The 26,368-nt window shown below is 47.0% G+C and overlaps 1 protein-coding gene across 10 annotated transcripts in view; it reads left to right on the top strand.

Annotated features, from left to right (window-relative positions):
* Positions 1 to 10,621, top strand: part of stumps (DBB domain-containing protein stumps) — a 166,268-nt gene extending 155,647 nt beyond the window's left edge. For all 10 annotated transcript variants that reach the window (XM_070524877.1, XM_070524873.1, XM_070524878.1 and 7 more), the window contains 4 exons: positions 2,218 to 2,290; positions 3,885 to 4,090; positions 5,895 to 5,997; positions 7,652 to 10,621. In XM_070524877.1, the coding sequence (XP_070380978.1) occupies positions 2,218 to 2,290; positions 3,885 to 4,090; positions 5,895 to 5,997; positions 7,652 to 7,944 (675 nt within the window). In that variant the 3' untranslated portion in view covers positions 7,945 to 10,621. The remainder of the gene's footprint in view (positions 1 to 2,217; positions 2,291 to 3,884; positions 4,091 to 5,894; positions 5,998 to 7,651) is intronic.
* Positions 10,622 to 26,368: the final 15,747 nt, after the last annotated feature.

The following is a 26,368-nucleotide window of genomic DNA, read 5'->3' as shown; positions in this document are numbered from 1 at the left end:
GCACACACAAAGACACGTGGCACTGAACATGCCGGGACGCGCTCGGCGGGGATGCGTCGCGGCCGCTCCGAACGGGCCAAAATGTCCGCCGCTTTGAACGAAGCCCCGGCGTCCGTTGAATCCGCGCCGGCTACAGCGCGCGTCATAGGCGAAACGTAACAATACTATTGAAGCAATCTTGGCAAAGCTGCACGGCTAACAAGTGCGTCGTTTTCTTGTTAATAGCCTAACCAGACGTTGCGTGTACTTGATACTTAGCGGATATGACGCCGCAGGCGCTATTGCGGAAGCGTTCTTTCAGAGTACAATTTAATACTCCTCTTTTGCGTCGCTTTAATGCGAAAAATGGATCACATAACGGCGCCCAAAGTCCTCCAGTGTTGCATGTGTGTGACTCCTCTATTCGTCAACAAAGAACTAAACGAATCGGCATTTCCGCCTTTCCAACTGCTGAAAATATCAGCAGCTACAGCTGTATGAGCTGTTGGCAAGCTGTTATCCTTTTGTTCTCAGTTGGCTGCTATCTCGCGACAGGAAAGCGGCGCAATTCGTAATATATGTATATGCCGTGTCGTTATTTTCATCATTCTAGTGTCCATATTGGAATACTCCAGATAAGGAGTAATTTGCATAGCTATCTGCGTACATGAAGAAATTACGTTAATTAGTTCTTTAATTATTTATCATAAGTGGCTATGCCAAGTTAGCAGTTCGAAGTTGGTCCTAGATATTATCGAGCTGCGCTTAAAAAAATCTTCAAGCAAATTTCTGTAAGAGCTACACAAACAAATATTTTACGTAGGCTTACGTTAGCTGGTACACCCTGTATATACTGAATATCCGAAAAGCAACTGTACAGTGGAAACGGTGGTCTTAAAATTTGAAGTTTTACTTGAGGCAGTGCAGTGATCAAGGAGACGATGAGAAACGTCCACCTGGTGGACGTGTTTGCAGACGACGTTGCATATTGTTAGCCACTCGGTGGATGGCTGCTGTAGTACACCCGTCCTTTGAGTGCACCCCGCAGCCTTTATCAGGTGAACTACACGTTTTGCGCTATCGTATCCCACTGCGATATCTGCGCAATCAACTGCGCTATCATTCACGATTGTCGTCATGGGTTTGTTTATTTTTCTCACAGCACAATTACCTTTCGGACGTTCAGTGCATGAGCCACGTGCTTAATATGGGGTTTTCTGTCACCTACGAGAGACACCGCAGTGAGGAGGGGGGAGCTCTGAGTTGATTTTGACCGCATTAACGTCTACCTGAAGCACTGCACACTATACCCACCTCTTGTATTCTACCCTCTCACAACGCTGCCGCTGCGGCCTGGTCGAGCACGCTACTTCGTGCTCAAAGTATAGAACGCCTTACATCCACTGATCCAACGCGACAGGCAACAATGTTTAGCGATTTGCGTCTTCTTCATGCGGGCCATTGAAAGGCGGCGAAAACTTGCGTGTCTCGCAAAGACGCCACTGGTTCCGATACAAGAATGCGCTTCGCATTTCTTGGGCTCGTCGTGTGCAGTTGCAAGGAGAGCTGCCGTTGCCACACGGCGATTCCTTTATGCCGTTGCGCGGGATTTCGTCCGCAAAAGAATACGAAAGCAACGGGGTGGCAGCGCGTCACAAGTCTCTGAGTTAATCTAAACGATGTGTTACTTTTTAAATCCGTGCTGCTGGCTACGTGCTATAGTATAACACTTATCCTTGCGCACCGACTGTTACAAGATCACGCCTTGGTTGGTGCCCTATAGTGCCGGGTTATTTATTACGGCAGGGCGAGTTATAACATCGATACTATCCTTAGTTTCTGCTTTCACAGTTCTTTTTCGTGTGCACTTCGCATTGTATTGAGCTGCTTAGATTCAGGCTACGTTAATCGTGTCTGTGTATTTTTTCAAATTCTAAACAGAAGTTGTTTTAGCACCGACCCTGACTGCGACACTCGTCGTAGACAAGTAAGCACGCTGTCGGAAGCCGAGGGCCAGTCTCCTGAGAGCATCCAGATGCTAAAGAGGCCTTGTAACACTCGCATGAGCTGTAATGTGCAGTGTCGTGAACGATGGCGAAGCGGCTACGTCGCTCAGTATACGTTCAGGTTCTGTGTGAGCTCGCGAACCAGTTCACGGGAGTAGCTCCTGGCACGTGCATACAGGCGCATATTGTCTTCCATTAGCTCATGTTCGACGTTCCGTTCCATTTCTTACAGAAGCAAGACGACTCCACTGACGGCTGCCGACGTGTCAGCACCCTTAGTGCCGTCTCAACATCCAGCAGTGGCAGTAAGTCAAGCACCGAGATATTCAACCATTACTTCAATGCACTCTTCCTTGTTCGCCATAAATCCTGCTTCTTTTGCATTCTTGTATGCTGCGAGCCAAACTATACATGGGTACTATCTGTAGTAGCATCCAGTAATAGATATAGTACCCACTCTTCGTTTATGCAAAAGTGTGCTGTACAATAAGCATATCGATCCGACATCTGCTGCTCCTTTTCCCTTTCACTACACAAAGATACAGCAGCAGAAAGACAATAGCACCTTGCACATAATGAACGGGAAACGATACACTTATGGCATGTTCGAGTGGGCGTTTCAGAGCATTCTGGCAGCTTTACGAGACTCTTGAAAGACAGCTTGCGTTATCTCAAACGTGCCCTTGGGGCAAGGGAACGACAAAACAGCAGTGTAAACAATCAAAAGGGCATTTATTGCGCCTTTTATGCACCAATCTAGCCAGCCAACTTAAAATCAGTAAAACATGCCGATGAGCGGTAACGAATCGAGAAAGTCCGACTCACCGCGACAGGATATCGAGCGAATATGTTCGCCTTATGCCAGACACGAACACCTAATTGTTCGCGCACCCACCGTGGTTGCTTAGTGGCTTTGGTGTTGCGCTGCTAAGCACGAGGTCGCGGGTTCAAATCCAGGCCATGGCGTCCGTATTTCGATGAGGCTGAAAAGCAAAAACACCCGTGTACTGAGATTTAGGTGCATGTTAAAGAACCCCAGCTGGTCAAAATTAATCCGCAGTCTCCCACTACGGCGTGCCTCATAATCAGATCGCGGTTTTGGCACGTAAAATCCGCATTTTTTTTAATAGTTCGCGCCAAAAGTCACGCGAACGGCGGCGCGTTTGGACGATCGTGTTCGTCCATCCCGGTGCCCCTCTCCGAAGCATCACGCGAGACGGTCCAGCAGACAGGCGCGCGACAAGTCCGCGCGCAGTGTGACCGCAAGCCAAAAAGGAAGAGCCATTTTGCGCCCGAGTAAGCCCACCATTAGGAGACGTTAGCAGCACAACACCTCGTGTCATCTCTCGTACTTTGCTGCAACTACACCGACCGCCGGCGGCTTTTAGCCGGATTACAGGGGATGCGAGAGCCGTGCGCAGAAAACGACACAAGGGGCGCAATAGAGTCGAGTGTCCCCACAAGCTTTTAAGCGGTATTACAGGAACAATGATGCTTTGTAGCGATAATCTGCCGTCATTATTATCATTGGGAACTGCTTATGCCCGGAGTAAGCCTTAGTTGTCTTACGCAGCATTTGCGATGTTTCCAGAGTGTTCTGAAACGAGCAGTCGAATGTGCCATTATACTATTCTCATTAAAGCTTATTGTTATTATTATCATTAGTAGGTCGTAATAGTAGCAGTTGCAGTAGTTGCAGATAAGCCCTTGTTTAGTATCAAAGGAAAGATTTCTGTTTAGGAAAGCGCGAAAGGGACAGATACAAGTGAAGAACACAGGATGAGCGCTTTCCCGAGCGTGACCCCTGAGCAACTCGCTCAGTTCGCCATTTCTGCGACGACCGTTCGGCTGAAGGCGGAAAGCAGCCGGCCCGCGGCTCATTCCCTTCTCTCTGCGCAGGCTCCACTTCGAGCGACCGACTGAGCACCCTGAGCTCCATGAGCGCGTACGACAGCGGGGCGCACTCGGACTCGTGCGAGGAAGGACGGCCGCCGCCGCGGCCCCCGCGGCTGCCGGCGCCGCGCAACCCCAAGGCGGCGACGCACCAGTACTACGCCTTTGCGCCGGGCAGCGCCGACCGGAGCGCGCCTCACCACCACTCGCCGGTGAGGAAGCCACACGTGTCCACGCTTCGTCAATTAAGTCACCCGATTGGACGGCAGGGAATCGTGTTTCCCCGGGAAGGCCTTCTGCTCAGAGCAGCCGAATGTGTCCGTCATGCCGCACCAGAGCCAATGGCAGAATACCAATTCTCGTTACCAGCTTTTAAACAGCGCCTAAGCAGACGGCGCGTGCACCTGGTGGTTGTCGCTACGACGTAAATCCCGGCACGCTGCATCCGAGATTTTTCGGCGCAACTTGGGCAGCCGTGGGTGTCGCCTTATCTCGCAGGTCGTGCGTCACTGCCGGCGAGCTGCAATGGCGCCGTTTTTTTTTCTCACTTTCCGTATCAAGAACGACTGTTTTTTGCGAGCTTTTCTTGACGCTTCCGCTCGTATCTCAAACGTCAATTTTGCATGGAGGCCCTCCTCAATATCTACACCATCTCAAACTAGGCTTTTTGCGCGGTCAAACATTTTGTCGCAGTTAGTCGAGGAAGCGGTGAGCGGATATAGGGAGAATGTGTGTGTCCCGTCTTGCTGCGCACACATTTTCAGAAGCGATGTTGCTCGCCCTATAGTCTCGCTCGGGGCTACTGCTGTCTGTTGTGCGCTGCAGGCGCTGCGCGTGTTACGCGCAAGTGCCGCGCGTATCTCTGCCTAAATGTGCCTCCGTGTGATTTAACCTTTCAGCTCGCGAAGCCCGCCAAAAAGCCAAAAGGGCCCGATCACTGTGAACAAACAGCCTTTTCATAGCACTCCCTGGGGCTGCGTAGTTATTGAACTTGGGCTAGTAGGCTGCAGGTTATTTTGATTCATTATAATAATTCGCCGACGCGAATGATGCACCGCACATGAAGGGTGTTCACGCGACAAGCGTTGGACCTCCAACAACTCTTTACTACAGAAACTGGAATCTTTAGTAAAGATTAGTCGAACTCTGGAATTTGTTTCTGGCGAATCGTCCTGGTGCTCTGTCAGATTTTAACGACGGTAAATCATAAAGGACAAGAATGCATGATTACTCGCAAGATGCGCGTTAAACTGTATACCGTCTCACAGAGCGATTTTATTGAATCGCCTCCTGTCAGTTTGAAAGCAGAAGAGAGGTCGATACCGAGCGTTGAGAACCACAGAAAAAGAAAAGAACCAGTAAATATCTGCTCGCAAGCCATTTGAAGAGCAGCCATTGAGACTGGACATGTCATGCCAGTCAGCTCTCAAATGAGAATATATAGAAGCTCTGGCTGACATGGTCGTTTCAGCAAAAAGCTTCTCGCAGAAAGCTTTTTGTGGGAAATCTACCCTGGTACATACTTGCGCAAGTGGGGGGCGACAGATAACATTGCACAAGAAACGCTTATCTCGTTGATTACCTGATGGCTGATGAATAATAACAAAGTAATATATTGGCCGTGCTATTTTGTAAATTAAAGGGGCAGGTTTTATGTTCCCCAGGTTCGAACGTTTTGCACTCATAGATGCATTGGATCCCAAGTATACTTCCGGACTGCACATACATTTTCCCGTCTGGCATGATAAGAAACATACTGTGAACTTTGGGCGGTCTAGATTAACTTCATTGCTTTTCATTTCACTGCGTGCGATACTTCACCGGGGACCTATTGAAAGTTTAGCACCAAATTACAACCGCCGCGACGAAGGCAGGAAAAACCGCTCCGCGAAACATTTCGCGGTTCTTTTGGGGTATTGATAAAAAAATAATACCTTCACTGTCAGCACCTTGATAGAATCTGTTGAGAAATATTTGCAGTTCAAAAACAATAAATAACTGACCAATTTCTTGCAGGCTTCCCCACAGGCCGGAAACGTTACAACATCCACTGCCTCAGAAGTCAGGGCGAACAGCATACCGTCAAGCATCTCGCTGCATGGCAATATGAGCACATCAGGTAGGTTCGCGGTTGAAAAAATTACGAACACTGTGAGAGGCTCTCGCACACTTTCGCATGCCGATTAGCAAATTCCTCAGCACACTGTCGTATCCCTAAATATAACTGGTGGTATCATGTGATCTGTTTACTCCAGTCTTTAGCGGGGAGAATCCAACTGGTTCGTTTCGCTGTCCAGCAGTGCATACACCTCGCAAGACTCAGCTTGGCACCTTTGAGGCGTTTATATTAAGGTGCAGAGGCTCGTTATTTCCCACGCCACAAGCGGCTAATAAAAACCGCCGTTTGCACTCCTATACAAGTTATGTTGTTCTCATGGCAATCAGTATCATCAGCCTTCCCCATGCCAGGGTACCGCATTACTACATGACTGTTTTAGCATAACATCGCGAGCTATAGGACATTCAACGACAAGGAACGATGCAAGACTACAGTGACCGTATCGCGTCATTCCTTATCAACTGTATCTCTCCGGTTGTTTTCCTTGCTTCTATATAATTAATGGCCCGCTCACCTTCAAGTTCTGTTTGCAGAGCTTTGGTAGAAACATCCGCTCACTTCCTTTCGTAGCAAAAGTATGAGCTAGGCATTTGAGGGCGCTTGCGTTATGCTAAGTTATGCTACCAGAATAAGCAACAGCAATTCGTACTTCATCGTTATTATGTCTGTTTAGTTAAACTATACTTGCTGCTTCTGGAACCTACGCGTCTTCTGTAGGGAAAGCACCATTTTTGTTTATCATGTATGCTCATCTAATGAACCTAAGGCGCTGTTGCAGTGCGGTACAACTTGGTCGACATCTTATACAAACAAGTTGTCGTTGTTGGCCCTGTCACACCGCCTTGTGCTTTGCCACCAAACGCCCGCGATTCGCACATTTGGTGCTAAACATTTAGGGAACTTGCCGATGTCACCGACGTGGCTCCGCAATGTCCCAAAATTGTGATGGCGCTGCAACTACCCTCCGCCACCGTACAGTTCAGGTGTGGGCCTTGGGTGAGTCGGTTACAGCGACCGCGAGGGGATTACCTTCCAATGCCCAAGATTTTTTGGGCATTAAGGCTTGTGGTACATCGACTGCCAGCGCCACCTGTCGGTAGCGGGCGCGGCGCAATCGTGTCACACAATGGGGAACGTTCTTCAAAAATAAAAATACTCATAAAAGGCGAGTTTTGGAGATAGTGTCGCAAAAATTCCTGGCTATACACCTCAGCAGCCACTTCCTCATTCTTGTGCAACCAGAAGTCTTGCGAGGCGGATGTGTTGCTCTGCATAGCACACTTTGCTTTAGTTGATATCAGCATTATTATCGGCGCGACACACAACTGGATTGTCATCAAGCTACTATCTGAGGATCACCAAAGTTTTCATCCATGCATGTTCGTTGAATTTCTTGGTAGCGTGCTTACCAGTGGGTCCCATCTACGCCACTCGGCTATGGAGGGCATGAATCGGGCATTCCCCGTCTTCCTCCACACCCTTATTTATTTTATTTTATTTTATTTCTTGGGGCGGAAAGGGGGGTGCAGGAGAGGGAGGTTCTCGATATATCTATGTATATATCTGTACATACCGTAGCTTAGACTAAAAGGACAGACAGGCGTGAACAGACCTGAAAACGCCCGCGTGCTCAAACTCTCTTGGTTTCCCGCAGCCAAGCCAGCAGTGGCGAACCCATCGGCGGGCGTGTACTACGACATTCCGCAAGTGCCGCGGCCCGTCATCGACCATCGGCACAACCCGCTGCTCGACTACGACTTCCCGATGGCCGCGCTCCGGCGAGTCGCGCCGCCTCCCTGCCCCCCGGAGCCCGACGACGGCCGGCACTACTACGACATCCCAAAGTGGGGCGCAGGCGGCGCCCCGCTTCCCGCGACCCCGTCCAGCAAGCAGCAGGTGCGGCTCAGCATCCCCGACATACCCGCACCTCCCGTGCCCGACGACTGAGCGTCCTGCTGGTCAGGAGCGCGCTTCGGGCCACCGCTGGGGACGCAGGCTGCAGCTCAGATGAGCAGCTTGAATGGGGGAACGCCACGAATGTCACGAAGTTCTGCGCCACATCTGCGATGCTGTGTTTGACTGTCGCCGGTGACGCTGGGAAACGAGCAGGAGCCATGGCATTGAGTGTTTAGCTGTCGGTGGTTTGCTGCCACATTTCGGGCGGTTTCACCAGATTAGGCAAGCTTCCGAGCAGATTGGAAAGTCTGTGCATGTTCCTTGCTTGAGCTTGTATGTGAAAAAAAGAAATTTACCTTCACGATACTCATTCATATATATATGAGAATTTTCAAAGAAAGAAAAGGTGAGAAAAAAATCGAGCCTGTCAATTGGCTTGCAACAATTTTTTTTATTTCCTAAAAGCCATTCACTTGCAAGAAAGGTGGATGTACCCTGAAGTCACTGTGCTTTCCCTATCACGCAGCTCGGTTATGCACGGCGTCTCGGATTAATGGCGCCCGTTCGTGTGTTAAAGCATACGTCACGAAAGTGCATGTTCTCTCTTCGAGGAAGAGATTGTATTGTATGAGTCAGTCAGTGTTGTTTCTTTTTCTTGGGGGGGGATCGCCGCCAATCGCTGATCTTTCTTCTTTTGTTTAAAGAAGGAAGCCATGGCTTGTTTGCTATAATTTGCTTTCTGCCCTCGTACCTTTGTGCCATTTTCGCACCTGTTAATAGGCAGCACTGTCACAATTCTGTCCACTTCGGTTGACTGCTTGTCTGATGCTCGACATGATCGTTGACGTCAACTGGAAATACCCACTCGTCAACCTGTGTCTTTGTTCCCGAGTTCCTGTTGCCTTCAGCGCTGGACTCCACCTGTACCTAAAAGCAAACGAGCTAACGAAGTGTGCGTACTCTTATTAAGTGAACAAACTAAAACTTTTTCGCTGTGTACAACGCAGATTACCTGCCTTTTTCGATACAGTGTTTAGTGAAACGACTGGACAGCGTGCCATATAGCCAGAACGCCGCTACAAGTGAAAAAAACGGCTTTGTAATTATTTTTATACGTTGTTTGTTTGAAGTTGAGTGGAATTGCGATCGTTAGTTTAACCCGAACTTTTCCGACTGAACACTTTGCATAAGGACCCACTGCGGTCTGAAATCGGATCACTGCTCTTGTTACGTTCTGCACAGGGAATGTTCCAAATCAATTTATGCACCACATTGTCCAGGCACATTCATCTGTCGGGTAGGTTTCTGCGAAGATAGTGAATACTATACTCCATAATATTCATATGTGCGCTTACTCGAAAGTAAGTTACAAAACACTAGGTAGCAGTCTATCCCATAGTAGTCTTTGTCGTTATTATTATTAATGCGTGTGAGCCGACCGATGACGTGACCTTGAAGTTGTATTCTTTCTAGTTACGTCTGTTTAAAATATATATATATTGTAACCCACTTGTACTACGTGTCCACGAAATTAGTCGGATATCTGATCACAGCTGCGCAGCCTTCGCTTTACCGTTTGAGTGCGATAAATGCATCTTCATAAACAGCCGTCGGCAGAAAGGCGCAGTTATTTTCCTGGTACCAGCGTCATTGTTGTTGAATCTGTGCAACGCGCATGTTACCTCGGATGTTTCTTGTCAGCGGTCTTCCTTACCGCTTTGCCGGGATGTAATACCTCGATAAACATCTAGTCCACAGAGAAACCAAAACGCTGAGAATCGTGTGCGCTGTTAAAGTGATTGAATGGCTGCGAGCGGAAGTAAGTTATTGTGATGTCCATTTCGTGTGTATGTTTTTTTTTTCACCTTATTCAAATTTTTTAAATTTGGGCCAGCAAGCTTCGATTTGCACTTGCAGTCTGTCACAACAGTCATATTTTGGGATGGATGCGACCTTTTGCTCACACTTTGTTAGTGGGCTTGGAGCGTGCGAATCTTCTTTAGCGGCTGTTACAGTTTGTGCGAGTTGCCGCATGCATGCGGAAAAAGGCTGAACGTAGTGTCAGCACCTTCAACAGCTCGAGAGTAGCCAAGTGGCTCTATTAACCAAACACTTTGCCACGGTAACAGTCACCAAGAATATCCCTTGAAATCTAGTTCTGCTTTCCGTTCAGGAAGCAACAAGCTCCTGCCAAAGAAAACTGCAACCTCGTGTGAAGTTAACGAAGCTGCGCTGCAAATCGATATGTTTTTGTAGCTGTGCAAGCTAGAGTTGCGTTACCTCTGCCTCAATGCTCCATAGCAATCGAAATGCCGCGCGCTATGTGCCTTTTTTGCAACTCGGCTGCAAATGCAACATTGTTGTCCCCGCCTCTGTGAGTGCTTCACGCGCGCGCTTTTGGCATCCACCGCGTGCTTTACACGCGTAAGCGAGACAAAACGTGCGCTGTAGCCTTGCCTACGTGATTCACGAGCGCAGTGAATATATATATATATATATATATATATATATAAGTAAGCAGCTGGTGCACGTTTACGCAGGCTTTCATTGCGACGTGTACACTAGTTGTCTGCGCCGTATAGTCTTTCTTGTTTTGTCGCGCGACTTTATGGGCATTGTGCACCACAATTTACAATTTTTTACAGCTGCGCGTGATCAAGTCTCTTGCAAGTGCAGAATATAAATATGTCTGATGAAGTTTCTCTAGCTCTTGAATAAATATATTAATACCCAGTCATTGCTTCTGTGTTTTTCACTACTGTTGGAATCCCACCGATGGCACCGGCTGTTGGAACCTCAGTGCTGACACCCGTTATTGCAATCGGACCGCTGGCGCCCGTTGTTGCAAATGGGTCGCAAGCCCCAAGGGTAGCGTTGGCCTGGCGGCCTGGGGCACACTGAAAGCATCCGAAGGTCCCGGCAAAGCATGAGTCGACTGCTAACAGAACAACTTGTTTATTCTAGCATCGCAAAGAGCGGGCGGTCAGGTCGACCGAAGTGGAGAGACGGGAGAGCACGTTACTCAACAGAAGAAATCGGAGCCTCTCTCTTGGCGTCCGGGGGCAGCTGCTTTTACACTCTTGGCGTCGCGGGCAAGAAGGAAGGTCACGGGACGACACCACGTGATAGCGAGGCACGGACGAGCTGAGAGACATGTTGAGACGAGTGTAGTGACGCATCAGCCGGGCCGGCGCCGGTCAGACCTCCTCGCTTCACACTTGGGGAGCTCCTCTCCCCGGCTGCCGCGCTTTGACAAGCGTGGGCACACACACACACACGCACGCACACACAAAGACACGTGGCACTGAACATGCCGGGACGCGCTTGGCGGGGATGCGTTGCGGCCGCTCCGAACGGGCCAAAATGTCCGCCGCTTTGAACGAAGCGCCGGCGTCCGTTGCATCCGCGCCGGCTATACCGCGCGTCGTAGGCGAAACGTAACACTACACTACGGATATGCAGTAGTGTATATATCTACAAATGCGCGTAAATCCACTTGGCGCATATAGAAGTCTGTATTTACTCTAGGTTGTGTGCGTTCTAAACTCGAAAAAGGTTTAGTTTATTTAACGCGCAACTAAGTACAGTTGAACCAGGCTCGTATGCAATTTAAATGCTCTACTCAAAATACGCTATCCTAAATGTTTTCCAAAGTAACTTGGTATCCTTCATATTATGGTATTATGGATACCAAATTGAGAGGGTAAATTGACTACAGCATAAGTTTTGCATGCTTACGAAGTACGCTTTCACGAAGTATGACTGACAGCAGACGGCTAAAAGGTAATTTATCTAAATTTTCGAATTCTAGAAATGAAAACTGCATACTCTCCCGTCTCCTGACTCGTCGCGATAGCCATCACGAAACCGTCGCTGTTGAGAGCAAAATAGTGTGGCGTAACGACTCTGGTGGCGACGAATGTTCAGAGTGGCTGCACGTGTGTAAATCGAAACGCGGCCGGCAGACGCCAGTGTGCGGCTCCCGTCCTGCGTCGACGAACGTGGGCGCATGTGAAAAATTGAGCAGACGACGGATGAGTTCGTTGTCGTCAACGCATTGGTGGTTCATGCACGTGAACTCCGTGACCTCGGGTGCTCATTATTTAGGTATCTAACGTTATCCACCCCTTCTGGTGAAAATTTTGAAAGGAAATCGTTTTATATTAAATTGATGGGGACACGATCGCGCATATTTTGACCGTTAATATAGTCCCATAGATGGCTGTGTATTACCCAATAGTAAAAAAAAAAAGCATCACCCGAGAATCTGGTATCTACTCTCCTTTAAATAATTTGGCAACTCAGTATTTTTTCTACGACTTCAATACTTTTCAGAGTATCTTGTGCTCAGTACTTGAGATACGCCCTTCGTCACTGTCAGGTGCGGTATCGGCGCGCAGCGAGCTCGTCGCGGCTGACGCGCAGTGCGCACATGGCCGGTCCCGCCCGTTTCGTCTGTCGCACATACACTGTCCGGGGCGGCGGGCTTACCGAGTTAAACATTAACAAGAAAGAAAGCATGCTTCCATGGCTGACGGTTCACGCATACGTATGGTGAACGGTATATGGTTACTGCTAGGTACCTTAGAAGTAACGAAATACTTTTTTGAGTATTTCTCTATCTCAAATACATTTTTGAATTTTAAAAAATATAAATCATGGAGTTTTACGTGCCAAAACCACGACCTGATCATGAGGCACGCCGTAGTGGGGGACTCGGGAAATTTTGACCACCTGGGGTTCTTTAACGTCCACCTAAATCTAAGAACCACGGGTGTTTTCGCATTTCTCCCGTATTGAAATGCGGCTGCCGTGGCCGGAATTCGATCCCGCGACCTCGTGCTTAGCAACCAAACACCATAGCCACTAAGCGACCGCACAAGGTATTTCCGAGTTCGGTATATAATACTCTACCTATTTTTTTTTTCGCGTGGTCTTTAGTAACTCCTTTTAAATGAATTTCTTCAGTATCTTATAAAACCCTAAGCTCAACTTCGAAACAGCGAACACAGATATATGTGAGCGTGTTCGCCCCTAAAAGATGCCAAGTGTGTTACAATGACCTTGAAACACGTAACTTGAGCTCTGGAAAATTGTTTTAAGTTCAGGCAGTTTTAGAAGTACCAAAGTTTGAACGTCGTGGAAGGTGGGTATTCAAGTGTTACTTTTCTTTTTACATTATGTCTTTTATTGTACTCAACTAAAGACGTTGATGTTAACGCCTGTCCCCAGCAATTGGCTGTACTCACTCGTCACCCGTGTTAGATATGGAGCTGTTTCCTGCGATTACTTCGAGTTCCCCAAACCACTTCGAGTCGCAGCACAGCTAATTGAGGAATGCCGAAGCAGGAAAGCACATTCCAGAGGAGCGGCCGAGCAAACAAGTTTAAGGCAACAAGTTCACGTGCCAACAAGGTCGTGCGCCGCCGGGATTAGCAGGTGGGCCTCCGACAATGGAGCATGAGCAGCCCTCCCCTTCTCCTCGTTCGAAGTGCATTGCCAGTCTGCGAGGCAAGACCACAGAGAGCCGCCAGGTGTGACACCGCGACACGGGCGCCTACCATTGGCTGAAAGTGGCGTCATCGGAGCGGACTCTCCTATTGGTCGAACATGACGTGACTTACAGTGCTCGAAGGGTTTATAAGAAGCCTTCCAGAGAGACCTGAGCATTCTGGGACATGCCCTGATTCCCTGATTCACCTCTCTCGAACTTCTTGCCGCGGGCCGCAGCGTCCGAGTTGCTGCCGGCCCGTAATGACTGTACGAATGTTCATTGACGTCTCACCTTCCTGTACATAATATGTAAATAAACCCTCCCAAGTTTGGGTTTTCATCCCGAAGTCCGTCCTCCAACCCCTACATCTGGTGGCAGTGGTGGGATCGCCTCCGAATGCATCAGCTGGTGGCAGCGCTACGGATAAACCTTCGTCGAGAGAGATCCTAAGGAACCAGGAAGAGCGAAGAAGAGAGAGCCTTCGTCGAAAGAGGTCCGAAGAAACTGGGAGTAGCGAAGAAGGAGTGAGCCTTCGACCCAGGGAGTCCGGAGGAACCGGGAACAGCGGACGAATGAACCGGATGGCAGGGTGCTGCAACCGTAAGTGAGCGCGTGGTTTTTTTCCTTATGATTCGCCAGACTCAAAGGTTGTGTGTTCAATTTTGATAGTTCTGGGAATCGGGAATTTGTTGCATTGTGTGTTTGCACAAATTAATTAAGGAAAACAGTTTTAACCACCTGTCGGGGCAGCTGCCATGGATCTTAGAAGGTTGACGAGGTTAGACTTGTTGTTGGTGTGCGACGATTTGGGAGTTGAGGCGGACGAACGGATGGAAACGCCAGCTATCATAAAGGCGATTCAAGATAGTGGCAATGATGACAAAAGCATTGAGCTTGCTTGGGAGGTGATACAGGAGCCACGGGAGCGCGAGCGTCGTGTACGTTTGCGAGAGCGTCGTGAACTTAGGAGTGAGCGTATGCGTGAAGAACGCGAGAATGAACGGAAGCATGACCTTCAAGAACTTACTCTTAGGTATGAGCGTCACGAACGTGAGAATGAACGCAAACGTGAGTATCAGGAACGGAAGCATGAGCGTGAGCAAAAATATGAGAGAGAGAAGGCAGCACTGATCAAAGAGATACAGTATTGTGATCAGTTAATGGCACAGAGACAACGGCTGTCTGAGAATTCTGTAGGAAGTACAGAGCGAAAGAATGAGGAAGCATCTAGCAGATTTTCGCCAGAAGCCGACGAAAAGAGTAGTGGCTGTGAGATTGGCTGCAGATTCATCGGAAAAGGGAAAAGGCTAGCTGCTAACGATGCCTTAGTGGCAACAGAGGCCGTTAAAGGCCGCAGTGAGAGCGACGAGGTGCTGTGCCAACAGATGACTGTGGAGACAGCTAGGCCAGCTGCGAACAAATTGGCACAGTTACCGCGTGTGTGCGTCGCTGGTAATGTTAGCGAGGTTGCTAGCGAAGAAAAGGGTACTGCTGACCAGACAGAAGCGAGCACCCATGTAGAGCCAGATGTGCGTGCAGAAATGAAGTGCGAGCTGGACGATGCAGTTGAGAATAGTTCTCGGGGTGGCGAGCTCCGTAGCTCACGAGAAAACAACTGCATTGTTCAGGGATCGGTGCGGCTCTCCGCCAGTCTAGATGGCCTAGATAGGGATGATTCAGTTAATCATTCGGACTGTGCGCGTGAGACAGCGATCGATACCGACGGGCTGTGTGCCGATGCACAGCGTGAGCTGGGCAATGTAGTAGAGGGCAGTTCGCAAGAGTGCGAGTTGTCTTACTCGAGTAAAGCCTGCTGCATTGTGCCAGAGTCGGTTGAGCTGTCCGCCAGTCGAGGCAGAGAGAGAGTAGATTTAAATGTAAATCACTCAGACTGTGCGGGTAAGAGACCGATCCGGGCCGACGAAATGTGTACCGGCCAGCACGAGGCACGTGAAGGCGACATGAAAGCAAGTGCAAAGAGAAAGCGCCGTAAAAAGAAGCGCGGTAAAGACCGAAAGTCGGTAATTAATGTAGCGCCGCCAAAGATGGCGAGAACCCCAAATGGGCAGGGCGCGAGGAGAAGAAAGGTGCGGTCGTCTAGGACGATGTTGCCGCATCCTAAACGTTCGAGCCACAGGTCGAAGGGGGACCGCGAAGAATGTTCTGCACGGACGCGGACAAAGGGCACGAGGCAGTTAATCTCCTCGTCGTTCCGTAGTTCTTTTCACAGCTCAGCGTGCAGTTCGAAGAAACGCAAGGTGGCAGGACGAGACCAGGTGGGGAGTAGCGACGCGGTCAATCGAGTTTGTGTTGAAAGCGGGGCGCGAGGACGCAAATTGGCAGGAGACCGTAACGTCTTGGGGGAGCTGATAGTTAGTCAGCCCTTTTGTTGTCTCTCGGCAGCCAGAGTAGCTTTCAAGCCGCGACCACCGCGAGGACGGCTCAGAGTATGAGTCAGACATAAGCGTTTGGAAAGGGAGGCCAAGAGAGCGTCCGTAGAAGTAAAACGTGTTATTTTGTTTTATTTTTGAGCATCGGAAAATTTCGCGATTTGAGACTAGAGTTTCTTTCAATATGTAAGGTATGAGCTCTGTTTGTGTTTTGTTAGAAAAGCTCCGAGATTTGAAAGACGCGTTAATGTAAACATGTAGTGTCGCGAGATGCTCATTAATAAGTACATAGGCTTTCTTTTTTTTGTGTGTGAGTAACCTGAAGGTCAAGGTTATCGTTGAGAGGCCTATCGTAACGCGCGTGTGTTTTATTTAACCTTCTTTCTTTTTAAGTGTTGAATTTTCTAAGGTTAAGCGCGTAGATTTTCAGTGAGTGCATGATTTGCACGGAGAAGCGTTCTTAGTTCCATTAGCGCGTGTCCTGTGTGGACGGAAGGAAGCAGACTTTATGACTGGGTTGCTAGTGTGTGTTGAGGGCAGCCGTATTCTGACTTCTTTAGTGAGCGTGCGTGGAAAGATTTAGTAGAAGACGCATCATTTTAAGGATTCTGCGGAGTGTGTAAGTCCCGCAAGTTTAATTGTTTGTTTAAGTCACGTGTCCTGTAGGACTTTCAGGGAAGAAACGTGAGTAAGCGTAAATGAAAAGTTTGCCTACAACGCAAGTACGCGTTTTGTTTAGTGACCACAAGGCTAGTGCGCTTGTGATTACGTACTTGTAAGGTTGACCAGATTGTTCAGTGGCACCAATACATGCGATAAGTACGCCACTGCGATAGATTGGAAACATGCTGTTCGTGTAGTTAGGCCACTTGAGTTATGTACGGCTGTTTTCATTTGTTGTTTGCATCGTCAACGACCCTTTTGTTTTGCAACAACAATAGTAGTCTGGTCTTGTCGGCAATCGAGGAGAAATGGATAGCTGTTTGGAAGGGTGGTTGGAACTGCTTTGTCAAAATTGGGGAACTAAAAGATCAGGGTTGATTTTGACTCAGTAATAGCCTGGCGAGTCAGGGGTGAAGAGCCTGCGCTTACGCGTGGTGCAGCGCTGTGTTGTTTGGTTTGTTTGACGTATGTTCTCCAGGGCCCAGGATCCCGAGGGTTGTCAAACGAGGCTCGACCCCAGTACCCTGCAGCTTCTTTCAGCGTTCCTCATGGCCAGCGAATTGAGTTCACCGGCCATTCAGAACAACCGGGGCGAGGACGAGCTGTTAGATATGGAGCTGTTTCCTGCGATTACTTCGAGTTCCCCAAACCACTTCGAGTCGCAGCACAGCTAATTGAGGAATGCCGAAGCAGGAAAGCACATTCCAGAGGAGCGGCCGAGCAAACAAGTTTAAGGCAACAAGTTCACGTGCCAACAAGGTCGTGCGCCGCCGGGATTAGCAGGTGGGCCTCCGACAATGGAGCATGAGCAGCCCTCCCCTTCTCCTCGTTCGAAGTGCATTGCCAGTCTGCGAGGCAAGACCACAGAGAGCCGCCAGGTGTGACACCGCGACACGGGCGCCTACCATTGGCTGAAAGTGGCGTCATCGGAGCGGACTCTCCCATTGGTCAAACATGACGTGACTTACAGTGCTCGAAGGGTTTATAAGAAGCCTTCCAGAGAGACCTGAGCATTCTGGGACATGCCCTGATTCCCTGATTCACCTCTCTCGAACTTCTTGCCGCGGGCCGCAGCGTCCGAGTTGCTGCCGGCCCGTAATGACTGTACGAATGTTCATTGACGTCTCACCTCCCTGTACATAATATGTAAATAAACCCTCCCAAGTTTGGGTTTTCATCCCGAAGTCCGTCCTCCAACCCCTACACCCGGAAGAACGTCACCAGGGAACGTCACCAGGGAACGGAAGAAACTGGTACATAAGAAGCCGATCAATGAGTTAGCAGTAAGAGGGAAAATAGATTAATTCCAGATCGAGCTACAGAACAGGTATTCGGCTTTAACTCGGGAAGAGGACCTTAGCGTTGAAGGTATGAACGACAATCTTATGGGCATCATTAAGGAGTGTGCAATAGAAGTCGGTGGTAACTCCGTTAGACGGGATGCCAGTAAGCTATCGCAGGAGACGAAAGATCTGGTCAAGAAACGCCAATGTATCAAAGCCTCTAACCCTACAGCTAGAATAGAACTGGCAGAACTTTCCAAACTAATCAACAAGCGTAAGACAGCTGACATAAGGAAGTATAATACGGAGAGAATTCAACATGCCCTCAGGAACGGAGGAAGCCTAAAAGCAGTGAAGAAGAAACTAGGAATAGGCAAGAATCAGGTGTATGCGTTAAGAGACAAAGCCGGCAATATCATCGCTTGTATTAACTGATCCTGGCCCCCTTGAAATTTCCCTGCTCACTGTTGGAGAGTAGCGTTTGTTTCGGTTCTTGTGATAGAGGGGCCCGAAAGACTTCGTAGGATGTTCGAAGTTTTTTTCATGCCTAATGTACCTCTTAAGGAGTCATAGAATGTGCGCCAAATGTTGTGGTAGAGTTCTTTCGCGTATGCGTTCGCTTCCTCTGTGATTTCCGCTATTCGACGTCTGAATTTTCCGTTTGGCGAGACCCTGATGATTTCCCAAAGGTGTGTCAAGTGGTTGTCAATGGCGGGGCCGGATGTCTGCCATAGTCTGATATGTTTTAGTGTTTTCGTCATAGAGGCCCTTGATGTAGGGAGTCTATTCCGCTATGGTTTCCGGTTTGGGCCTATTCCCAACATTTTGTTGCTCTGGGTATTTAGTCCAGTTAGTGAGTTTGGCTTTTCCGAGCGGGCGTCGTAGTTGGGCTGTTTCATAGGTTACTTCCACTATACAGGGTGTTTTTTTTAGCTGCAGCAATTTTTTAATATTATTTATTTATTTATTTATTTATTTATTTATTTATTTATTTATTTATTTATTTATTTATTTATTTATTTATTTGAACATACTGCTAGCCTCACATATGAGGCTGTTGCAGGAAAGGGGTAAGATACATCTTCAAGAGAACACAGTTCAAGTATAGGCGCAGACATAGATAAGTTTGGGTGTACAAGGCAGTACATATGCACTCTATAATTATTACACAATTTTTATAACAGGAGCGGGGAAAAATGGTAGTTAACGCCATGATGGAAGGTTTAGCACACAGAAGAACAAGGAAAGAAAATAATTTTTTTTTTGATGTGCAATGCGCAAAAGACAAGATTCGGCAGTGTTTATGTCCCGGCAGAATACAAGACACTGCTAAGTGAATTAGAATGCCATTGCACGACGCAGCGCACCTGTGTGCAGGTCGTAGCTACAGAACATAGTTTGATAACTTGGCGATAAAAGTTTCGAGTGATGTACAGGTGACAACGTCATCGGGCAACATATTCCATTCACGGATTGCATGTGGAAAAAATGAGTACCTAAATATGTCATTGTAAAATCTGTATTCTGTTAAGTGCTTGGTGTGTTTTGTTCGAGAACTACGTGTATCTGTCTGTAGCAAGTAGTCACTCGTATTGACTTTCGTGCTACCATTAAGGAGAAGGAAAAGAAACTTAAGACGAAGTAGTCGAGCTCGATTTTGTATAGTGGGAAGTTCAGCTCGCCTTAATAGTTCTGTGGGGGAGTCAAGACGGCGATACTTATTAAAAATAAATCTAATCGCTTTCCTTTGTACGCTCTCCAATTTTGCTATGCACTGCTTACGGAAGGGAAACCAACAGACTATTTCATATTCCAGTATAGAGCGAACTAGTGACACGTATGCTAAGCGTTTAGTATCTATTGATGCGGATCTGAGCGAGCGTTTTAAAGAGTATAGAACTGCCAGTGATTTATTAACAATATATGTTACCTGCTTGTCCCATTTAAGATCTGATGAAATTATAACGCCTAAATATTTATACTCTTCTACTTTCTTTAACATCTGTCCTTGTAAATAATACGGGTAGTTCATGGGCGCTCTTTTATTCGTTACAGTCATACAAACTGTTTTCTCTGTGTTTATCACCATCTGCCACGTTTGGCACCATTGTGTTATATTTTCAAGTGCACTGTTTAAGGTTATCTGATCATCACGACAGGTTATTTCCTTGTAGATAACACAGTCATCTGCAAACATTCTTACTGTGGCGTTAGTATTAATGTGTAAATAATTGATAAAAAGAAGAAAGAGGATAGGAGCTAAAACGGCTCCTTGTGGGACGCCAGATAGCACATCGCCGAAATCCGAAGAGTAGTTCTTGAAACATACATATTGACGTCGACCTGTAAGATAACTTTTTATCCACTTGGTGATGTTGTTGTCACCGAGGTAGTGGATAAGTTTTTGAAGCAACTTTGGATGGGAAACTCGATCGAATGCTTTAGATAGATCTAGGAATATCATGTCGGTTTGACTGCATTTGTCCAATGTAATCGCTAAGTCGTGGATTGTCTCAATCAATTGAGTAGTCGTAGATAATCCTTTTCTAAAACCATGCTGATTAGGGAGAATTAAATTATTTTTTTCTATGAATGACATTATGTGCTTTAGGATTATCTGTGGTATTATCTGTATTATCTGTATATTGGTATTATCTGTGGCAGATAGCATAATCCTAGCCGTTGATCTAAATTACTCCATGAGGCAGCCATTACTTCTACGAGAAATCAAAATGCTTAACTGAATCATTAATATAGTTACGCCAATCAACATCGCAATTTCTAATTTTACGGCACATATTTTAATCTACGAATTGCAACTCGTGAGTTCGCAAGGCGTATCTACTTGGAACGAATTCTCAGAACTGCACGAGTTTCAAGATATAGCTATATTTTCAAAGTGTCCCATGAAATGCATTGGTGTTCCAATTACTTTTGTGCGTCAATGCATCAATCGGTGTTTTCTTTTAAAAAGTAAGGGAAACGCCAATGCATTTCGTCGGACACTGTGAAAATTAATACCTCGAAAATGGTGCGGTCCTAAGAATTCGTTGTAAGTGGATATGCCTTGCGAACTCATCGTATATTACTTAGTGGCTATAGGGTTGGGCTGCTAAGCACGAGGTGACGGGATCGAATCCCGGCCACGGTGGCCGCATTTGGATGGGGGCGAAATGCGAAAACACCCGTCTACTTGGATTTAGGTGCACGTTAAGGAGCCCCAGGTGGTCCAAATTTCCAGAGTCACAATTTCCGGAGTCCCCCACTATAGCGTGCCTCACTATCAGATCGTGGTTCTGGCACGTAAAACCTCATAAAGAAATTAATTCTAAGATAGAAATATGTGCCGTAATGTAATTATTTACACAGTTAATAAGCGTAAGTATGTTAATTATTCATCAGGCACTTTGATTTCACATAGAAGTAATGACCGAATCATCAAATAATTTAGATCAGGGGTTATAACTGTGCTATTTGGCACAGGCATTTTTTTTTTAATTTAGTGCAACTAAAAAAAACGACCTATATATTACGATCGCTCCCCAGAATGTTGTCCAACACGCTCCAGCGCACGTTTGTGGCATTCTTGGTGGTGGTAAGGTCGGGTGTGGTGCCCCAGTGTTTACGCTGTATCCCATACGAGTAGACCTGCCCGGTGTCTTGAGGAGTACGTATATAGTCATATTGCTGTATCGCCTCTGGGAGTCTCATACCTTCGGGTCTGTCTTTAGCGTAGCCCCATATCATGCGTTGAAGTCCCCTGTGATGATTAGGCGGTTGTGTGGTTGAAGCGTGGTGTTCATATGTTGGGAGATGTGGTCAAAGTCCGCTTTCCGGTCTTGCGGGGGACTATGTACGTTGCATATTACCTGCTTCGGTCGTCCCTTTTTGGTTGGCCAGATCGTGACGATGTGGTGTGGAGTGTCTTCGTGCGGTACCGTTGTGAGTGTCGCTACTAATTCCTTCCAGACGAGTGTGGCCACCTTCGGGTGGTTTGCCTCTATGTGCAATCTGTAACCCGTAATCACCTTGCGACCTGGTACCCACTTCTTACAGGCGGATTACGTCAAGAGGTATCAGCGCCGATTGCATGCATAGTGTGAGTGTCGCGTGCTTGTCGCGCAAGGAACGACAGTTACAGGACCATAGTGTGAGATTATCTTGTGTTCTTGGCCGCCTATCTGCCATGATACGAGGTAGTGGTTGTGCTTTCAGCGTCCGAGGTTAGACTTCTTTTGTCATCGGACTCCTGGGATCGCTGTTTGTTAAGCTTATTTCTACGCTTCGATTCATTTTTTGAGGGTTTCATGAACGTATCACTTTAGTTCCTGAAATTCTGACAAGAACATCTGCATTTGTATTTTCGTTTGCTGCTGTATTTGTTGTTGCATTAGTTGCAGTTGTTTGCTTCTGGTAGTTGTATCCCTCTGCGAACTACAGGATATCGTGGTCGTGTCGTTTGAGGTTATGTGTGCCAGTTCTCTTGTGGTTTTCGTTTAGGCTGCTTATACGTTACTGTGTGGCCTGTACTCTGGGTCTTATGGTTTCCATAAGTTGGGCCAGCTGATTCTTGAGCCATGCTATTTTTCCCTGATATCTCTGTAGCATTGTTTGAACGAGAAGAAAAGGGGGTTAGCCGAGGGGCCCGATTTTCATCATACCATGAGAAGCCAACAAGACACCAAGGACAACATAGAGGAAATTATTTGTACTTACTAATTGAATTAAAGAAATAATAAATTAATGCAAATGAAAATGGATGAAAAACAACCTGCCACAGTTGGGGAACGACCCCACGTCTTCGCATTACGCGTGCGGTGCTCGTACCACTTGAGCTACCGCGGCGCCGTTTTCCCATCCACTTTCTGGGGTATTTATGTTTTACTCCTAGAACTAACCTTAGCCAGCGCCACCACTCACAAACCACTCCACCGCCAAGGTTTGGAAGTGGTGGCGCTGGCTAACACTCCGGGTTAGTTTTATTTGAAAACTAAATTAGATCAACAGTGCATTTTTATGGCAAGTTTGATGGCGCACATGTCCAAACTTTCATCATTCTGAAAATTCATTTCAAGTGGATACGCCTTGCCAACTCACCGGCTACAATTCTTAAATTGCAATATGTGTAGTAAGGTAATAAAGAATGTAATTAGTGAATTTTTATTCAGTCGAATATGTTTCGATTGCTCGTGCAAGTAATGTGCCCTTGTCTGAATAGTCCAGCTCAAGCACTATAATTGTGTTATCTGCAAGAAACGATCTTTAAGTATTCCAGTAATCTTTAAAATAAAAAATTAAATTATGGGGTTTTACGTGCCAAAACCACTTTCTGATTATGACGCACGCCGTAGTGGAGGACTCCGGAAATTTCGACCAGCTGGGGTAACGTGCACCTAAATCTAAGTACACGGGTGTTTTCGCCCCCATCGAAAGGCGGCCGCCGTGGCTGGGATTCGATCGCGCGTCCTCGTGCTCAGCAGCCCAACACCATAGCCACTGAGCAACCACGGCGGGTTTAAAAATTGTCACCCGTATAATTCAATATACAGACTTTTTTTTTGCACCAAGTTATTGGAATTAGCCTGTGGAACATAGCTCAAGTATAACCCTTGATATAAATTGCTCCATGAGTGCGGCTATTACTTCCTCGAGAAACAAAATTCATAATTGAATAAACAGCATAATTACGCTAATTAACTTTTAATTAATCATTTTACGGCACGAATTGCAGTGGATGAGCATGCAAGGCATATCGACACAGAACGAATTCTCAGGACTACACCAGTTTCGATATATTAACTTTCAAAGTGTGCGACGAAATGCATTGGCGTTTCCGTTACCTCCATGCTCCAATGCATAAAACAGCGTTTTCATAAAAAGGTAAGTGGAAAAATAGTGCACGTTTACTGCAAGTCTGACGGCGCATATCTTGAAACCCGTTCCATCCTCAGAATCTGTACGAAGTCGATATGCCTTGCATACTCACTAGCTGCAATTCGTAGATTGAAATATGTGCCGTAATGTAGTTAAGTAAAAATAAGTAAAGTAGTTATGTTATTTATTTAATTAAACACTTTGGTTCTGGTAGAAGTAATGGCTGCGTCATGGAGTAATTCAGATCAAGGGTTAAAATTGCGCTATCTGCCAAAGGTAATTTTTAAAAACTTGGTGCAGCTAAAGAAAAATGCAGCCTCTCCGGTAATCGAGAATAGATGTAAGCATGAAATGGCAACCGGCAAAGCAGATTTGTTGCAGATGACACTAGCCGCAATCTTAAAATGGGTGCAGTGGATGTTGCGCAACGGCACGGCACACCCCACCATGGCACCACGCCGTACTGTACACCAGGGGCGTAGCCAGGTGGGGGGGGGGGGGGGGGGAAGGGCTTATGGGCCTTCACCCCCCCCCCCGAAATCGTTTCGTGTTATCATGCATCGCCGACCAAAACAACCCCCAGCGTTAGAAATCATTCTGGATTTTGTCTAGAATGTATTTTTCACGCTCGAAAAGGCATTCCAACGCGAACATTTCAAACTAGGGCTGGATTTCGCGGCAACGCCCATGCATGCACCGGAAGTCACATAACGCAAAGAGCCCGTCCGAGCACACAGGTTCAAGGGCGTTTCGATGACGAGCGGGCTCGTCGCGGCATCTAGCGGAGGCCGCGTAATCTACGGAGCGCATGGATTTCAATTCCGAAACTTTATGGGTATAAAGTGTTCATAAACTATTCATGTGAAAGGGGCATTGACATTTTCAAAGTCGTGCTTGAGATTTTCAATTCCTGAACTCTTTGGGTTTAATGTTGTTGTAAACATTTGACGCCAAAGGAGCATTAACTTTCGAAGAAGAAGCCGTACGTCAGACCATACAACGAGACATGGCAAATCAACACACTCTCAGACAAGTTGACAAAGCACGCAGCGAGGTCCGATGAGACGAAGCGTTGTGGTGGTTCATTTGTGCCGTCATGTCACAGAAAAGAGTATCAACATCTTTTTCATCTGCGCATAAGCATCCATGTCAAGACACTAAAGCCAGCAAAAGTAACTACGTTCTTATTTATTTTTCTAATTTGACTTTCATTCGCGAGGACACATTGAGCATCTTCAATTATCTTGTTCTCGCTACCCGCGGGCTGCCGGAACCATCCAGAGCGCATGCGTTTTTCTCGTGTTGCCCCGACCACAGCGCGGCGCAATTCGGTGCGCGTTCGTTTTTCTCTGGCCGAATGGCTTTTCGCGTGGCAGAGTTTTAGACGCTTTCTGGTTAGCAGACGAGTAAAAGAAACAATGGTTGCTTGCCACCATCACTGTGGGGACTCAACGGATTGCAACGCGTTCGCTTGAGCGCAACATCTCTGGAAAGTCTTGTCTCGATAGTGTAGGACACCGAGCAGTATGCGTATGGTTCTGTGGGCCAAGCGTCTTACGTTTTCTTCGATATTCCTTCGGTAGCCTCATTAGTTGCCCAAAGTAGGCATTCGATTGTGGTCAACATGCTTTCCTCTGCGTTTTTTTTTTTTTCTCGGTGCTCCGGCCCCACAAAAAAAAAAGACAATGTTACGGCGCAGCGAATTGCCGCATGGTGAAAGTTCGATTTCGTTACTTCATTTGCGGAAAGTAAAAGCCTACGGGACGCTTCAGTTGCCGGATACTCTTATTATAAAAACAGCGCAAAAGAACCAAATTCGTGTCCGACGATGGCGTGAATGAATCAATTACAGACCTTTTGAAGCAGCAACCCAACGAGCTTTATGAGACGGGAATCACGCGACTCTTTAGTCAGTAGGACAAATGTCTGAATGCTCATGGAGACTACTTTTCAGTAAAGTAGCCCGCTTGTCATATATTCGCATTGGCTCACTTTTATTTGACTCGCCCTAGTATATTTTGCAGAACTCCTGCTTTTTATATGTGCTCTCTGTTGGGACTACAATTTCGGTGCAATTACAATGCACGACCGGTGACAACTGCTCCTGCGCAATACATTGGAACAAAGGACAGCGTCATTGTGATTTTTGCCAGGCCGTTGCATATGTAAAAAACGTAAACGAGGTTCTTGAATGGACAAAGTTTCATTAAAATATTTGTCCTCAACTTGTTCATTTCACGGCCTTTACTTATTTCATATACGCGGCATGCACTGCTTTGCTGGTTTCGAACTGATATAGTTCTAAAGTATATAGTTCTTGCTACGAACAGGTGGATGTCTGATTTTCCCTTTATTCATTACTTCTCTCCACCTTGCGGGTTTCCGCAGAACTACTACGTCAGTTCTAAAGTTCGTGTGATATTTTCTGTACTTACTAAATAGAGAAAAAACACGGAAACATTGATATCAGTTATTTCGGGCGCAATTTTTGGGACATACGAATATATTTTTTTAATAAAAAAAAACATATTTTACTTGTCTTGACAGTGCTTAGCGTTCAAAAATTTGTTTGCAGCATGTTTGGCAATTGCAATGCAGTTATCATTCATGTATTTGATCCCTCGACAAATGTTATAAGGAGGAGGCCGAGCTGCACCGTGACTGGCGATGAAGAAACGGCAGGGCGTTCTTTATCTCGTCGGCAGCGCTCGGCCAGCATCATGCATTTTCGCAGTCATGCGACGGGAGCCGAACTTGTTCATCGAACGCAC

The sequence above is a fragment of the Dermacentor albipictus genome, chromosome 1 (genome assembly GCF_038994185.2).
Source record: "Dermacentor albipictus isolate Rhodes 1998 colony chromosome 1, USDA_Dalb.pri_finalv2, whole genome shotgun sequence".
In the NCBI taxonomy this organism is placed as follows: Eukaryota; Metazoa; Arthropoda; class Arachnida; order Ixodida; family Ixodidae; genus Dermacentor; species Dermacentor albipictus.
Note: the sequence above shows the minus strand (reverse complement) of the source record. Positions and strands in the feature narration are given on the sequence as shown.